Here is a 16,775-nt window from a genome sequence, read left to right as displayed (position 1 = left end):
AAGCTTCAAGGAAAAAAAAGTCCAAGGAATGCAGCAATTTAGATGGAGATAAATGAATTGGGGAAGAGACATATATGGGAAAGTCATTCTGGCAGATAGAAACTCTACATGTGACCACACTCAGGTTTCCTCTGCCAAGATGTAGCCTGTGATGCTGGGTATGAATAGAAGAAAACATACTTTGTAAAATTACATCAATAAAAGAGTAATTTATATATACATATAAAAGACATGACTGAGGAAATGGCAGACACTACAGAATTTTTAACTTAAGTCTAGCTGGAGTCTTATGTACATGAAAGTGGAGGTTCCCTGCGTGTGTATCTGCATGTGAAGAGAGTAGAGTGTGGCAGAAACAGAAGAATAGCCACCTGAACTCACACCTGACTGGCTCATGTGGATCACCAGGAAAACAAAATCAGCCTTCTGAGATCTGAGAAAACAAATGAAATCCAAAACATGTGAGGGAGTAACAGATTAAAGAAAGCATTCGTTCTGATGTTCAATGTTGTGTGCAATATCTGCATTTATTAAAAGCGATAGAAAACGACAATGACAATTTTGCGTCTTTATGTGTCTTATGTCATATGTTTTCAGGCTGCCATAAAAAGGAAAAGCAAAAAAATATAGAAATGATTCTAATCTTTCTGAGATAGTTTTGAAATAGAAAAAAAAACAAAATAAAAATAAAACAAAAAGAAAAAAGCTTGCCACTTTGAGGGCTGGAGTATAAGAGGAGTTTCTACAATAATAACATAATCATGGTACAGCCTTTTAATCACTTTTTTTTCACTGTAAAACTTCTCTCCCACAACCTCGTATATAATTTAGTAACTTGAAAGCACAAAAACAGTGATTTCGTTGCACTGTAAACACACAGTTGACATAGTGCCCTTGATCTTTACCAGGGGTCAGAGCAGCAAACACTTTAAAACATCAGATCACATAAGCCAGGTTTCAGCCTGAAGGGCAAACAAAGAGACAGCAAACTGTGCAGCTTGCTCAGGCCATCCCCAGTAATTCACCCGAAACACTGGGCTCTCCCATTGCGTGCACATCTCATGGAGAGACCCTGGTATCGTTCAGTGTGTTAAATACTTTCAATATGATGTCACACCCCCTATTGAACTTCCATTCCATTTCATTTTAAACTCAGGCATAATTACCTAATGGGGCTGGAAATAGAATCGGGGTCCCTTGCCATAACAGTACCAATAATTGTGCCCACTTCAATATCTTCATGAACCTCAAAGAGATAGGAGGATCTGCTAAAAACAGGAGGTTCGTCGACATCTTCTATTGAGATTTTCACTATTGTGGTGTCCTTAAATGGTCCTAGGTAATAAAAACGTGGATCCACGTGGGTATTTTCTGCTTCAACCTTCAGAGTGTAAAGTCTTCGGCTCTCATAGTCTAGTGGCTGAATAAAGAAATAAGTCATCAAATTAGAGTGAGGCGAATTCAATGATATGCTTCCTCCAAGTTGCAGTATGGTTTTTTTTGTGCAGTTTTTGGCCAGAGCCAGGTTTGAACCCACCACCTCCAGTATATGGGACCAGCGCCCCTACTCCTTTGAGCCACTAGCGCTGCCCTACTGTATGATTTTTAAGTCCTGCTTAAGTTCTACAAAGTTGTTAATTAGTTATAAATTAAAAAGTAATGCAAATAATAATATAATTTTTATCTACCTTTTAGGATTCAGCTTTTACTTTTTATATGTTGAAAATGTACTACTTTGGAACATAGAAAGATGAGATTTTAAACCTTGGAAAAATTGAGATGGATATTCATGAGGTGGTAACTATCTACAAAAAATAAGCTGATGGATTGTGTATGTGCATGGACTGAGGTACTGGCGAGTACTTAATTTTTCTGAGCAAAATAATTCAATTATCTCTCAAAATTTATGTTGCGATAGTTCTAATGTAATGGGCTTGTAGGATTCTATAAACTTAGGAAATCGGAACACTAACAGAAAACTTTCAACAGTTATATGAAACATTCAAAATCAGAAAAACCTTATATGATGATAAAAGAGAAAACTTGTCATAGTAATATGGTAATTAGGTTATGTTATGAAACAAAAAGGTGAGGTACTTGATACAGTTTAACTTTCACAACTCAACTATAAAATCAAGTACCTCACCTCTCACCTCCTTTAAAACGTTTTGTTAAAAGACATTGTTGGCTCAGATTCCCTCAATCTTCTATTTTATCCTGTGAAACACCAAATTCTATTTGCATTACTATTGCTACCTGGTCATGAAAAACAAGACAGTTGTTTGCCATTTGCTGGTCACTGTCTATTTAATAGTGGCTGTGTGCCATGTGCTTTCCAAAAAAAATCTCAGGATAGTTTTATTATTGACCGACACCTCAGTGATTACTTTGTGTATGACATTCATTTTCATGTTCCTTACTTGTATCTCCTCATTATGGTACCGAACTGACTCTACAGCAAATAACTAGTTACCTTTAAATTATATCAATGAGCATATGTTACCAGAAATAACTAGTTACCTTTAAATAACAGTAACTACCTAGTTACCTTGGAATTATATCACTAGTATATGTTACCAGAAAATATTTAATTTATATAGCAGAAGGGAAAATGTGAACAATTGCATTATCTTCCAAACTATGACATCCCTTTTATTAGTAACTCTAATTATTGATTCCTACATCTTGATGGATAGCTCGGTACTTTTTATGTACTGTGATGACTTACTGCTGTCATTAGCTATTAACTATATTTTAAGGTAAGCAATGTTTTTATGATGGGCTTTTATTAACATAACTCAGCAATACAATCACACATATATTAACTTGTCTTTTACACTTTGTAAAATCTTGAGATTTCACGTTTTGCATGACAAAAATCATGCTAAAATGCTTACGTCCTTTTATTTATTTACCAATGAGATTTTTGAACACGATAGTGATACTTCTTAATAGATAATGCATGAGTGGATAGTATATAAAAATAGCTCTGCTCCTGAAACACACAGACGTTTAGAGGTAGTGACGTGGTGCACCTTTTTCACAGTTATGATGCCTTCCTGGGTGTCCCTCTCGGTTATGATGTCAAACATGTCAGTCCCATCACCATCAATAATGCGGTATTCTACTTCGGCGTTTTTCCCAGTGTCAGCATCAGTTGCTTTTACACTTCCAATGGCTGTGCCAACTGGAGAGGATTCAAGAACCCGGAGATGGATAGTATCTGTAAAGCATAAAGAAAAGAAGAGAGAGAGAGAGCGAGCGAGAGAGAGAGAGAGAGGTGGGGGTATAAACAGATTTCTTATATACATTACTTTATACACCATTTATAAAAGTAAAATGTGTTTAAGTTTCATCACTATATTAGATGTTGACTAAAGTGTTGAAATCACATAATATGGACACCATTACATTAAGTTCTAGAAACAAGAAAATGGGAACTTTGGAAGCTTTGCTCTGTATGTATTGAGAATAATGGGAACGAACTCCTAATACTATCACATGTACCTGTGTGTGTTTATACAATCACAAACCGCAGCGCATACTGTGAATGCTTCTATTTAACAGTTTTTACTATGCTACATTTAGTTATTTACTACTCTACTGATTTCATCTATAAAAGCAGAACATTACAAAATCCCATGAAATCAGGCATAATGAATAGTAATTCTCTTTCTCTTTGCAACAGCAGAAACAAAGGATAGTCTGTGGGAGAGATATAAAGATGCCCTTCACAGTGTCAGGGCAAAAACACTAAATTCTGACAAATTCCCCTTCATTACAGAGCGAAACAAGAATTTATCTGAGCCCATGGTGTACCTAGAAGTGCTAATGAGATTTATGTTTTAGCATCTGATTATAAACTACATATTTCTGACAGATTAATCGACCTGAAGAATGCTTCTGATTATAGCACCTTCTTGCTCATAAACCTTAAGTAATTCCCCTTAGTATACATAATAAAGTCCAGACCTCTTAAGCCAGTCATGATCTTGCCTGAGTATATTTTTTCTTGTATTTCCTATTTTACTTTTAGCCGCTTCCATGGAAGATTTGCACCAGACTGGACCTTGCAAAATTTTCTAGGCAATATTTAATTTGTTATATCGCTTTTTATATTTTCCTCATGCAACTTCCCTCCCATAAAAATCCTTTCTCATTACCCTCATCTAATGCTAATTCAGTTTACTAAATCCAATAGGATGGCACTGTTCAGGGATGAGCATTTTAGAAGTTAAGCCAAGCCAAGGCGAGAGGCTTCGGAAGAAATGAGCCTGTTGATCGGTACTCAGAAATCTACCCCCTAGACCTGTGAGAGAATAAACTGCTCTTGTGTAAGCCACCAAAGTCTGTGGGGCTTTGTTGTGGCAGCCCTAATGAGTGCAGGCAGGCACTTGAATTCACTCGGTTTTGCAATCATTTCCTAAGAGACATCATTAAAACTGAGTTTCCATCACATCCCAGTTTGTCTAATAGCCTATATGGTTCCTTGTCTTCATTCCATCCATCTCCGGTAACGCACTGGTGAAAGCAATTCTCAATTCGTTCCTTTGTCACTGTTTTACTGCTTCTCTTTACCGTTGCTGCTGCTTGTCTTTGGAATACATGTACCCTGGATGTTCCCATAGCTCCTTTTCTGGTTTCCTTCAGGTGTCTGCTCAACTGGGAAATGAAGCTTTCACTAATAGCCTAACTGAAAATAACCTTAATGAAAATAGCACTCCCAGTCGCTCTTCCAATCAATTGCCATTGCTAGGCCTTATATTATCTACTGACATACGTGTATGTGGCATGAGAAAGTAATAGGAAAAGGCAATGGAAACCCAATGTATTTTTGCACCAGTATATTCCCATTGGGTCCCTTTGGTCATAGTATCTACTATGTAAGAATTTTTATGTTGGATAAATTATTTGTATATTGCATATTGGATAAAAGCTTCTTAAGGCATTTACTAGTTCCTGTGCTTGGACAAATCCAATCAATTCTGAAAGACGCTTGGTCCACCCTGCAGGCCTGGTACCCCTTTGAAAACATCAATTTTATCAATAATTACTCAGTGCTTCTTTAATTGCTTTCATTGTAGTCAGAATAAAATAAAACATCCATAGGCTGGTCCTTCATAATTTAGTCCCTCTGTCCTGTCAGTCTATTAACTAACACTGAGCTCTTCTGGATCTTTCTTACATGCTTTTCTTATTGTAAGACATTTTCTCTCCTTATGAAAGATTTTCCATGCAAGTCTGCCTGGCATCTGCATACTCTTCTTTGTGACATAGTCCTGTTTCACTATGATTTTGCTTGAATTCATTTGTTTTATAAAGTCAAGTAAAATCTGGTTTCTGGTAAAATCTCAGCACCAGATAATAATAATATGCTTCATCACTTCAGATAAATAGCCACCCTCTCTCTGTGAGTTCACATTCCCTTCCTTCTCTGCGTGTTGGTCTCTATCTTATAATGTCTTCATTGCCCCTTTTTATAAGGACCCCATTCATTTTGGATTAGTCCCTTGACTCTGATATACTCATTTTAATTTCATTTTCTCTGTAAAGACCCTCTTTCCAAATGAGATCATATTCTGAGGTGCTAGGGGTTAGTTAGCACTTGAACATGTATAAATACACACACAGAAACACATAGATACATATACATATGTATTTATATGCATTATATAGGGACATATGCCGTATAGAATTATTGTTTGTAAAATGCAGAAAAAGAAGCAAATCCAAATGTTAACTTAAGAACCGATAAATATATAATCGTAAATAACGTAACACAAAAGTGACAAATGTAAGCTATAATTATTGGAAAAATATGGACTATACTTAGATAACATATTAACTGGAAAAGGGAAGCTTCAAAAGATTATATATAATGTGATACTGCTTTTGTAAACCTCTAACAGCAAGCACTCAATAATTTTTTAGGCATATATACATACTATATAGATGCACGTTCTTTCATATACCTATTGGTATTTATAGACATATGCACATTTTCACCCATCTCTTTATATATTATGTAAATATCCACACTCATATACACATCAGATAAGCAATCAGTTACTACTGAATAGAGTTACCGCTGGACTACCTAAAAGGAGAGGATGATGCCTGTGCATGGAAAACGTTTTTAAAGTCCTTGAAATGTAATTTTTGAAGTGGTGCTATTTATTTTCCTTTGTATTTATTAAATTCTACAGGAAGATTTAAAACAAACAAATAGACAATATACATCCCAAACAATTGTTGTGTTCCTAGTACTCAAGAAAAGCAAAAATAGGTCTGCTATTTAGAATCCATCAAAAGGGCTTCAAAATTCACTGATTTTAAATCTAAAAAAAAAAAAATTAAATAACAACACAAGGAAATATGAATGGCATCAAATAAAACAACTAAAAAACAATAAAAAACAAAACATTCTCTAACTGAGTCAGATCAGCACAATGGCTAGCATTGGAGTCATCAGATGTAGAATATTACGCATATATATGTGTCCAATAAACGATGTTATAGAAATCTGGCTAGAGTATAACCATAAAAGTAGCTGTGCATATTTGAAAAAAAGCCAAATATAATGTCCCTTCAGACATTCAAAAACTTAATCATTGAAGTTAAAACAAAATAATAGGTAGATTGAACAGAGATAAACATCTTCTGATGAGAGAATTAGAGAGCTAGAGGCTAAATGGAAGGAAAGTACATATTTAAAGACTAATATAGAGTTAGGAGTAGAGAATGTGTATCGAAATGTCCATGAAGCATGCATGCAACAGCAAACCTGAGCCTAGAAAATTTTTCAGCAATGACATCAAAATTTGATGATGAAATTATTTTGAATAATGAATGGTCACGCCACCACTATATTAACCAAGTGTAAAAACTCAGTGAAGATAGTTTCAGATCCAACAGAATCCCTTTTGACCTTTGTAAGGAACCTAGTAAAAATATTTATTCCAGGAAAATAAAAGATTAAATCAAGATGTAGGAATACATTCAATCCAGACAGCTAGGAATCCAAAGTGAGAAAATTAAAAAAGACAAAAGAAAGAAAGGCTAGCCAGCCCATGTTGGAACAAGAACACTGAGGGCTCTAGGACTGCATCTTCGGGTCTGCCAAATTGAAGCTGAAGCTTTAAAATTGCTCACTAAGAAATTTGCAGCAACTATGAACAAAACACATGAAAAGCACATGCCTATAAAATCTGTGAAAATAGGGCAGCACCTGTGGCTCAAAGGAGTAGAGCGCCAGCCCCATATGCCGGAGGTGGTGGGTTCAAACCCAGCCCGGCTAAAAACTACAAAAAAAAAAAAAAAAAAAAAAATCTGTGAAAATATAATTGCTAAAGAAGATCTATAATATTCAACAGTTTAACTTAATTTCATGGGAAATGAAATGTCTGCCTTTTTCTCTTTGACCTTTGCAAACTGGGGTATGTGTTAATAGCCATGCTGACATACAAGACCTATATTTTCAACAGTTAACAGCTTATTGTTTTGAAACTCACACTTTGAAAAGTCAGTTTTTGTTTTAGACAATAAAAAAAAGAAATGTTAGCTATACTTGGTGTCGCAGTGAGAGTGTCCTTGAGACAGAAAGCCAGAGAGAGAGGCTGACAATGTTGGGTAATCAAACAAAAACAAAACAAACAAACAAACAACAACAACAAAAAAACAAACACAAAACTTGCATAGCACAGCCTACTAATTAAATTTGCAAGGGTAACCAATAAAGAAAACTAGGGGGAAAAAGTGACACAATTACATTTAGCGGAATAAATGACATGTAACTGGGCTCCCTTTTCATTAATCATGAAGGGAAGTCAGTAGGTAACGCATAAAATATCTCAATAAATAGCAAGATGATTATTACTCACAGAGTTGCAACTTAACCCTACAGTAACTGTTTAAAGTTATCTTCAGTGAAGATTAGAAGACTGGAAAGGTTTTTTTTCATTTTCATGCATGTGGTGTGCACCCACACACTTAATATTTTAGTTAAAGTTAATTTTTAAAAATTAAATTAAACAAACATGATGGTATTAGAAATGATCAGGTTATGATAAAAAGTTTCCATGATCTTCTCTTAACAGAGGGAGAGGGAGACAGAGACAGAGGGACAGAACAAAAGAAAACATGTTTCTTTGTTTCATTAATCTTACCCTCACATAGATTTCACTGTGAGTACTGTCTCTGGGTTATTTGTTCTCTCAATTTTTTATTTTTAGCTTAGACTTTGAGATTGCTTGATTTGTATTCTTAGGCACATACTTCTGAAAATCAGTCTGCTTTGAACTTGCCATTGTTGTTCTGGCCAAGTATCCCAAATTATTTATTACTTCATTTTATTTTATGATGCTATAAGACAAAATTCATTACAAGATATGTTTCATTTTGGTTAGCATTACTGTTATTCAAGTTAATTTTTAGCACCTTCAAGACTTAAACAGGGAAGGGATCATGCTTCATTGGTTCACATTATAATGAGCTTAAATTTAGTAATTTTATTGATGATGCAATATGATCATACTGATGATCTATCCCCACTATTCTCTCCCCCACTAATTTGTCAGAAAAAACTATAGGTGAATTGTTGTGTGTGTGCATGCATATATTAATTTTTTTCTAAAGCATAAATACATGTGCGTATGTTTATTTTTCCCTAAAGTGAAAATCGATTATGTGGCAACTTCTACAACTAATCTATTCAACAAACTTATTTCCCATCAATTTCTACTCAGGACCCTAGGTACATCATTTGACAATGCTTTCTTTGGAATTATGTGTATGCTCAGAAATAATTTTCAGGACAAGATTTTATAGATTCTATTTCAACATTGAAAAGTGCATTGCTATATTTTAAATGTATTAAAGATTGACTCGTTCACACTTTTTAATTTATTTCCAAGACTAGTCTGTTGAATGCAAGTATCCTAGTTTGTAAACCAAACTACAATTACTTTAACTGGGATTCTGCATGCTCTCCCTTGAAGAATGTGTGCCCTGTAGGGGGCGCAGGAACCAGGGGACTAGGAAGGTGGCATAGGCTGGTATGCCTATACTGACAAGGCAAAAGAGTGCCTGTCACCCGGCTTACATTTCATTCCTCCGTAAAGACAACTATTTGCATGCTTCTTATTTTTTACCTTACAGTTGATGAAGCTTTAATTATGTGGTATGCTTTCCTATCAGTTCCAATTTATAATTGTTTTAAATTCATTCCCAGGTGTCAGATTGAATCATCTGCTTCTCCTTTAATGTTTAGGGCAGATAAATATTACTTCCTGGTGAGCATGTTCTTCGTTTGGTTATTCACATAAGCACAAAGGCATGAATCACACAGAAGTTGCACTGAGCAGGTAAAACTAGCAGGTAATATTGCACAGAAGACTTCCTAAGGGTTGAGCCATAGGCATACGGCATCTTAAACACACGCACTTTGAAACTGCTCTTAACAACATCATACAACACCTGTATTGTCATTATTAAAGATTTTATATGATTTGGGTGGTACTTCTGTTTTTTTCAGTATTCAAGTCTGATGCTCCTGGCCAGTTGTTCTACTAAAAATTTTATCAATAGGACCTTTGATAAATATTATATCAATAAACATATTAAAAATACTCCCGACCTAGAAATAATTGATGGCTCGATGTGAGGAAGAGACTTTGGAAGAAAGATAGAAGATAAATGAAGTTAACAGCTACGAAGGGTGACTTCCTTAGTAACAAGGTAAGTGATGCCGGAAGTCAGGTGGGAGGGAAACAAAGCCAAACTACTTACCTCCAGGTTCTGAGTTTAGCAACAAATAACTGCTGTTTTGTTTTGTTTATAAAAGACAATAGTGTTCAAAAAGATATAATTTGCCTTTATCTTTTGTTCTATTCCTTTGTTATTCACAGGTACAGAAGAACTTTCTCTTAGAGTTGAAATAAGACACCCACATGTCAGCGAATAATTTAACATTAGTTTAATTTTTTATTTGCTTTGTGTATAATCATATTGTAATATCTCTGTGCTGCATAACAATCTTGAACAACACTTGCTTTAAGAAAAAAACAGCACACTTATGCACGTTTATAAACCATTCCATTGTATAATGTTTAAAAGATGTTTCTTAATGAGCTTAACAGGAAGAAATTAAAAACAAGATAAAGCGGCTGGGGAGGGACCGGCAGGGTAGTTAAGGAAATTATGCAATGCTAAATGGGCCTTCAGGAGAAAGCAGAGGAGAGCTGAAAGTCACGCCAGAGACTGAAAAGCTACTGAAGCTTTGGAATTGAAGTCTCCTCGGAGAGGAAAGACAGAAACCCAAATTTGTGAGCACTGGAGACGTGATCACCAACTTAGCTTTGGGCGTTTAAGTTAAATTAGAGGAAAGTGGGATGCTGCCCAGAATCTTTGTTTCCTGCTTGTGCTGCTGAAGAACACAGCACGGGAAAGCTTTTAGAGGAGTTGCCATGGATCCCCAGAGTCCAGGGAATCCATCCAGGTATACTTCTTTGAAATCATCTCAACCTTAATTGGCATCAATAGTTACACACGATTGCGATGTGTATAAACATAAAAAGCATATTGGATTTGGGGAGGTTGACAGAAATCTTCACTTTGTCAATGCCTGACTTCATGCCTTCGAAGACTCAATCTCTTTCCAATGTCTCGCCTGAAACTGTAAAGGTACAAAAAGCTCTAACCAATAGCCTAATTTCTTTGTACAGGTAGTTTTACATCTGTATCTCCATTTCTATACCTCCTCAAGAGTATTGTCAGCTTTTATCTAGAGGATACTATGAAACGAAAACAGAAAGACTCTGAATCAAACCCATTATACAAAGTGCTTAGTAGTTTAGTCTAAGGCAGTTTTCTACTGGAATACCCGGAACTTTACAAGTGTGTTTTAATATAACTTCCACGTACACAATGTCTCTTAGAGAATTATAGACTTCATCACACATAGAAAATTACTTATTCCTCAGGTACTGTCAGTAAACATTTAGCCTTCCTGGGATCTTTTATGTCTGTTTTCACCAATATGTCAGGTGAAAACCTCAGATTGACATAGTGCATTTCACTACCTACTAACTAGTAGTTACACCATCTTCCTGCAAGCATCTCAATGTCAGATGTTCAGTTTGCATTGAAACCCCTGTCTCTCTCTTCAAAAAAATGCTTCTGCTAGAAAGATTGAAAATATCTTATTATGAATACTCTTTCCTTTCCCCCAAACATTTCATGGACCTTGTCACTAATCCTGTCTGAAATATGTATCAAATCTTCAGTCTCAATTCCCTCTTTCCTTAACGCTAGCTCAGATGCTCATCAATTCTTGCTCTTCCTATCCGGGTGGTGTACTTCACTGCTACCAAAACAATTAGTCAAAATGAGAGACTGTGCCTGATTCTCCACACACAGAAATGATCTCTTAGACAATCTATGTCACATGCTATCTTTGCCTCCAGCCCTCCTCATGGTGCTAACCCTGCCTCATCACTCCTCATCTTGTCTTTCCTAATCCCTGTTTTGAAAGGAATCACAAGCTGTAGGCTGCCTTTGTTTACTCTTTTCTCCTTAAGAAAACATTACTCTTCCCCTGAATGCCCCCTTGTTTTTCCTATGAAAACTCTTATTTAAGAAGTGGTTTTAAGGGTGGCACCCATAGCTCAATAGGTAAGGCGCCGGCCATGTACACTGAGACTGGTGTGTTTGAACCCAGCGTGGGCCACAAAAAAAAAAAAAAAAAAAAAAATGGCAACAACAACAACAACAAAATAGTCGGGTGCTGTGGTGGGTGCCTGTAGTCCCAGCTACTTGGGAGGCTGAGGTAAGACAATCGCTTGAACCAAAGAGTTGGAGGTTGCTGCGAGCTGTGATGCTAAGGCACTCTACCCAGGGTGACAGCTTGAGACTCTGTCTCAAAAAAAAAAAACAAAAAAAGTGCTCGCTTCGGCAGCACATATACTAAAATTGGAATGATACAGAGAAGATTAGCATAGCCCCTGCGCAAGGATGACATGCAAATTCGTGAAGTGTTCCATATTTTTAAAAATAAAAAAAAAAAACAACCAGGTTTTAAGTAATTTTATGTTTGCTGATCCCCTTACACCTAAAAGAGTTTGTCATTTTTATGATATAGACAATTAAAGCATCAATTTATTGCATTACTCTCCAGTTATATGTGTGCACACACGTTTATGGGTATATATGTATCTATGATTATGTTTATACAGATATACAAAAAAACCTGTATGTGTACAGTCATTGTCACTTAATGACAGGGACATATTCTGAAAACTGTGTTCCTTGGTGATTTCATTCTTGTGGTATCATTGCAGAGTGCAGTTGTTGGATTGGCATAGCCTACTGCACACCTAAGCGATACTGGACAGCCAGCTGTCCCTAAGCTACAAACCTGTACAGCATGTTGCGCTACTGAATATTGTAGGTGACTGTAACACAAGGGTAATGATTTGTGTACCTATCACGTATCTACACATAGAAAAGCTACAGTAAAAATGTGGTATTTTAACATGCAACACCACTTCCTCTCATATATGTGGTGTGTCATTGACTGAAACATTCTTTTGGGGTATATGATGGTTTACATAAAAAATCTAGAAGGAAAAAATGAGAGAGATAATGAGTATAATGAAAACTACAATGTAAAAAACTAAAAGCTTGTGTGTGTGTTTGTGTGTGTGAGAGAGAGAGAGAGAAAGAGAGAGAGATTACATTTATATACCGTACCAAAATTCAAATTATTTGTGGATATATCCTGTATCTCATTTCTTATTTTAATAATATTACAATTTATTATTATTTCCTACCACAGGTCTTGGCATATAGTAGGATTTCAGTGAATGTTAGTCAATCAATGAATGCTTTAATATTACAACATTATTTCTTTGTTTTTTTCTTTTTTTCAAACTCTAAGCCTTGGGACCTTGAATAAAAATCCCACAAATATTTGAGGGTATTTTAGTGGTCACAGTAGAAATCATACTATATCGAACTAATCTAAAATTCACAACAGTGCTTTTGAGTGTAAGTATGTTCATTTTTTCCCAGATAATAAAAAAGGGAAAAAGAGACATTTTTAATTTTATTCCCTTCTTTCTTCATGCTGAACCATCTTCCTTGGGGGTACACCTGACAGTTGCTCTAGTTGAAAAGTGCTTGATAATTTTAAAATATGCAAATCAGCCTGAGGCCTACATTACCTTGGGATCCTCAGTAGAGGAGAGGTTGACTCTATTTACAAAGCGAAAATCAGCACTTATTAAATCAAATCTCTCTCGTGCCAGGCAGGGATTATGGTAGTCTCACAGCTCACGGAGTGTACGTGTCTTAAATCCCTATGTATACCATATTGGCATTTCCTTGAAAGACCTTGTTTTATGCAAACTTGTTTATCTGCCCAAGTAGTATACTGATGCCAGAAAAGGGGTCAGTGGTGTTTGGTCCATAGGTATCACAAACACACCAAGCAATAAAAATATGATTTTCTTGTCTTTGTATAAAAAGGTATAGACATTTTAAAAATCCATCCTGAATTTGGTCCTATAATCTATATATAATAGTGAATCACAGAATTAAGTAAAAGTGGATACACCAAGTAAGATAAAGAGAATTTTTGATGCACCAGTTCTTTCTTGATGTGCTTAGAAACACAGAATTTAGGGACAAAAGTACCTGGATTCCCAACCTGCCTGCTAATTCATTTCTAGCTGTAGAGTCAAGTACAAGAGAGTTAAGTTTACATGATTCAGTTTTTTAGCTAATAAAAAGGGATAATTATATTATCTACCACATACATATAACAAGATTAAATGAGTTAATAAATTCATGTTATATTTTATAGTATTTAGTACATGCTAGTACAATGCCTAGTATTTTTATACTGGCACTCTGGTTTATTTATGTTGGGAAAATCAAACAATCTGTATTTAGGTAATATGATGGGCTAATGTCAGTAGATAGTCAAGGACACTCAGATAGAGCAAACATGTTTGCACAGATATGAAATCTATTTCAGTCTCCAAGTGATTTTGGAATTGTCCATTATTTCATCTGAATTGGCTTGGGTATAGTTGTTTATTGTTTTTACAGATAATTTGGTGGGAAATATAAAGAGTTGATATTGAAATACTAAAGAAATGTAAACCTTCTTAAGTTTATTTGTATATTTAAAGAACTTCTATCACCTATCATTTATCTTAATAAATACTTTCCCATAAGTGAAGAATTTTATATTAATTTCCAGAGCTAACACTAACCAAAAGGTGAGGGACAACCGACTTTTGTTACTATTCTCAATAATCCATGGGGAAAATAGGGTAGGCAGCCATAAATCGACTCTGTGGAGCACACTCGGGACAAATCTGGATGCTTATGTAATAAATACCATATCGAGTTCTTATTAATTTCATATTGATTATCTATGCACATAATATCCTGCATACAAATATCCTGCTCAATCATACAATAATATTTTGTCTGAAGTTTATAAGGGTTTTGCTTTAGATTTTTCTGGCCTCATAAAGGCTCAGCTAAGTTGACATTACACAAATTTACCTGTTATTGATTTCTGACTTCTACTTGTCAGCCGAAGCTGTGAGCAAAAGTGTCTGTGAGTCAGTGTACGTACAAGAGCATGTTTCTATGACAGCTGGGTGTCTATGGAACCCAGAGACACTGTCAAGTACAATGTGAAAACAATCTTCTCTCTTTGACCTTTGACTCTCTAGCAGAATACACAGGAAAGAACCTGCATGTGAATGAAGAGCCGTGCCTCTTTTTGAACTATGCTTCTAGGTGTTTGCAGTGCTGTTGTGGGTTGGAATTTTCTGCCTGAGACTCAGTTGCTCAGCATCCTTCCTTCTTGAGCCCTACTTCTCTATCAGTGGTTCTCAACCTTCCTAATGCTGTGACCCTTTAATACAGTTCCCCATGTTGTGGTGACCCCCAACCATAAAATTATTTTCGTTGCTACTTCATAACTGTAATTTCGCTACTGTTATGAATTGTAATGTAAATTTATGATATGCAGGATGGTCTTAGGTGACCCCTGTGAAAGGGTTGTTCGACCCCCAAAGGGGTTGCGACCCACAGGTTGAGAACCGCTGCACTATGTGGTCTCATCTATTTCCTTCAAATACTACAGCCAAGTCCTAGGCACCAAAAAATTGGCTGGGCATCTGACCACTGCTAACTCCTTTTAAAAACTCCTTCTGTAGGCTTTGATCTTCTTTTTTGGTGCCTGTGAATAGATTTGAAAGTCAATTCTACAGACATTTTCTGTTGCATTTAGGCAAAAATGCTTGGACTAGCCTCTTAGGAAATTAAATATCTCTTAGTCCTTGATTGTGGACTGGGTGAAAACCAATGTCATAATGTCTCCCAGATGTGATTTTTTTTAAAGACCATGTTGTCTTCGGTTGCTTTTACCAACCCCCACAATGATCAGGTTCCAGTTATTTATCTTTTCACAGAGTTTTTCATGGTCATTATTTTTATGATTTTACATGATTTTATAATTTTCCATGTGTTGATGGTTTTAGGGAGAAAAGGAAAAGAAATGGGGTAAATTGGACTAAATTTGAGAATACCAGGATGGTACTAAAGTAGGAATACCAGGACCTAGTTTAAGGTTGGAAGTATAATGTTTCCTCAACATAAGTACAACGAAACATAGCAAAATCTAAGGTTGATTGGATGTTTGGCTGGAAGGCAGGAAAATTTGCTCTGGAGTCCTTAATGGAAATGTTCATGAAAATGTGAGTTAGTACAAAAGAGGTGAGTGCATTCTTTTGTTGTGGTCCTTGCTGTGAGATCTCTCCAGGTTAAAGGGGCTTTTATTTCAATGATCTTTGGTTAACTATAAAAAAAATAGCATCATGACATCAGAGCAAAGAAAATCTAAGATTAGTAATATGAGACACAATCTCCAAGAAGGAACATAGAGAAGGACAGCCATACTTACTGAGAAGCTGTTAGGTTTTACAGTGACTACTGCAGACGTTGTAGCTATGTGACTGATTTATTTATTGTAATGCTCTGTATATAAGAGATGCATATATGCAGGAACCAAGATCCAGAGATGCTAAATTGCCTAATAGTGCATGCATCCTCAGTTTCTGAAGTAGTTTCTGTCTCCTCCTATTCATCCTTCCTCAAACAGCAGCCCTGTCATTCTCCGGCCCGTTATCCTACTTTATGTTTCTTCGCAGCACATATCACACCTCCAGACTCACATCATCTATTCACTTATCATTTTATTCACCTCATTTTCAACCAGATGCTCTGGTCTTTTGTTAGTCACTGTCACCCTAATTCCTGGTGAGAGCCTGGGATATGGTAGAATCTCAGAAACCAAGACCTTTCTTTAACTACTTCAAAATATTTCTTTTCTAGTTTATGTCCCTGTCCATCTCCACTTCTTAAAGTATAGGAATTATTTCTTGGAGGGTATCCCTATTTTTCTTTGATTCCTCAATGTATTACCCACCATTTTCTTTTTAGTTTCTGTATTTCCACAAAAATCAATTGGAAAAGTCGTCCATAATCACCCTCATTATGTAAGTTCTAACAGTTCCTATTCAGGTCTCATCTTAACACACTTCTCAGAAATAATTGTCATTTTTTTGGTCCCTTTTATTCCTGTTTTCCCTAGTACTTTCAAGGTACAAAAATATATAAAAATAAAAAAATCAACAAACATTAAAAGCAACTAGTATGTCAACAGGTAGAATAACTCTATCACTCTGAAGTAAGTC

At 35.8% G+C, this 16,775-nt stretch overlaps 1 protein-coding gene and 1 non-coding gene across 2 annotated transcripts in view; one reads left to right on the top strand and one right to left on the bottom strand.

Moving 5' to 3' along the window:
* The window catches only part of CDH10 (cadherin 10), a 157,119-nt gene that overhangs the window by 22,914 nt on the left and 117,430 nt on the right, over positions 1 to 16,775 (bottom strand). The window contains exons 6-7 of the mRNA XM_053596532.1: positions 3,036 to 3,223; positions 1,167 to 1,420 (exon numbers count right to left, since the gene is read on the bottom strand). Coding sequence (XP_053452507.1) covers positions 1,167 to 1,420; positions 3,036 to 3,223 — 442 coding nt within the window. The remainder of the gene's footprint in view (positions 1 to 1,166; positions 1,421 to 3,035; positions 3,224 to 16,775) is intronic.
* On the top strand, positions 11,938 to 12,044 carry LOC128592003 (U6 spliceosomal RNA). Its single transcript, XR_008381736.1, has one exon. It is a non-coding gene; the product is annotated as a U6 spliceosomal RNA (small nuclear RNA).

The sequence above is a fragment of the Nycticebus coucang genome, chromosome 1, assembly GCF_027406575.1.
Source record: "Nycticebus coucang isolate mNycCou1 chromosome 1, mNycCou1.pri, whole genome shotgun sequence".
NCBI classification, from domain to species: domain Eukaryota; kingdom Metazoa; phylum Chordata; class Mammalia; order Primates; family Lorisidae; genus Nycticebus; species Nycticebus coucang.
The sequence above is the reverse complement of the archived record's forward strand: the minus strand, read 5'-3'. Positions and strand labels throughout refer to the sequence as shown.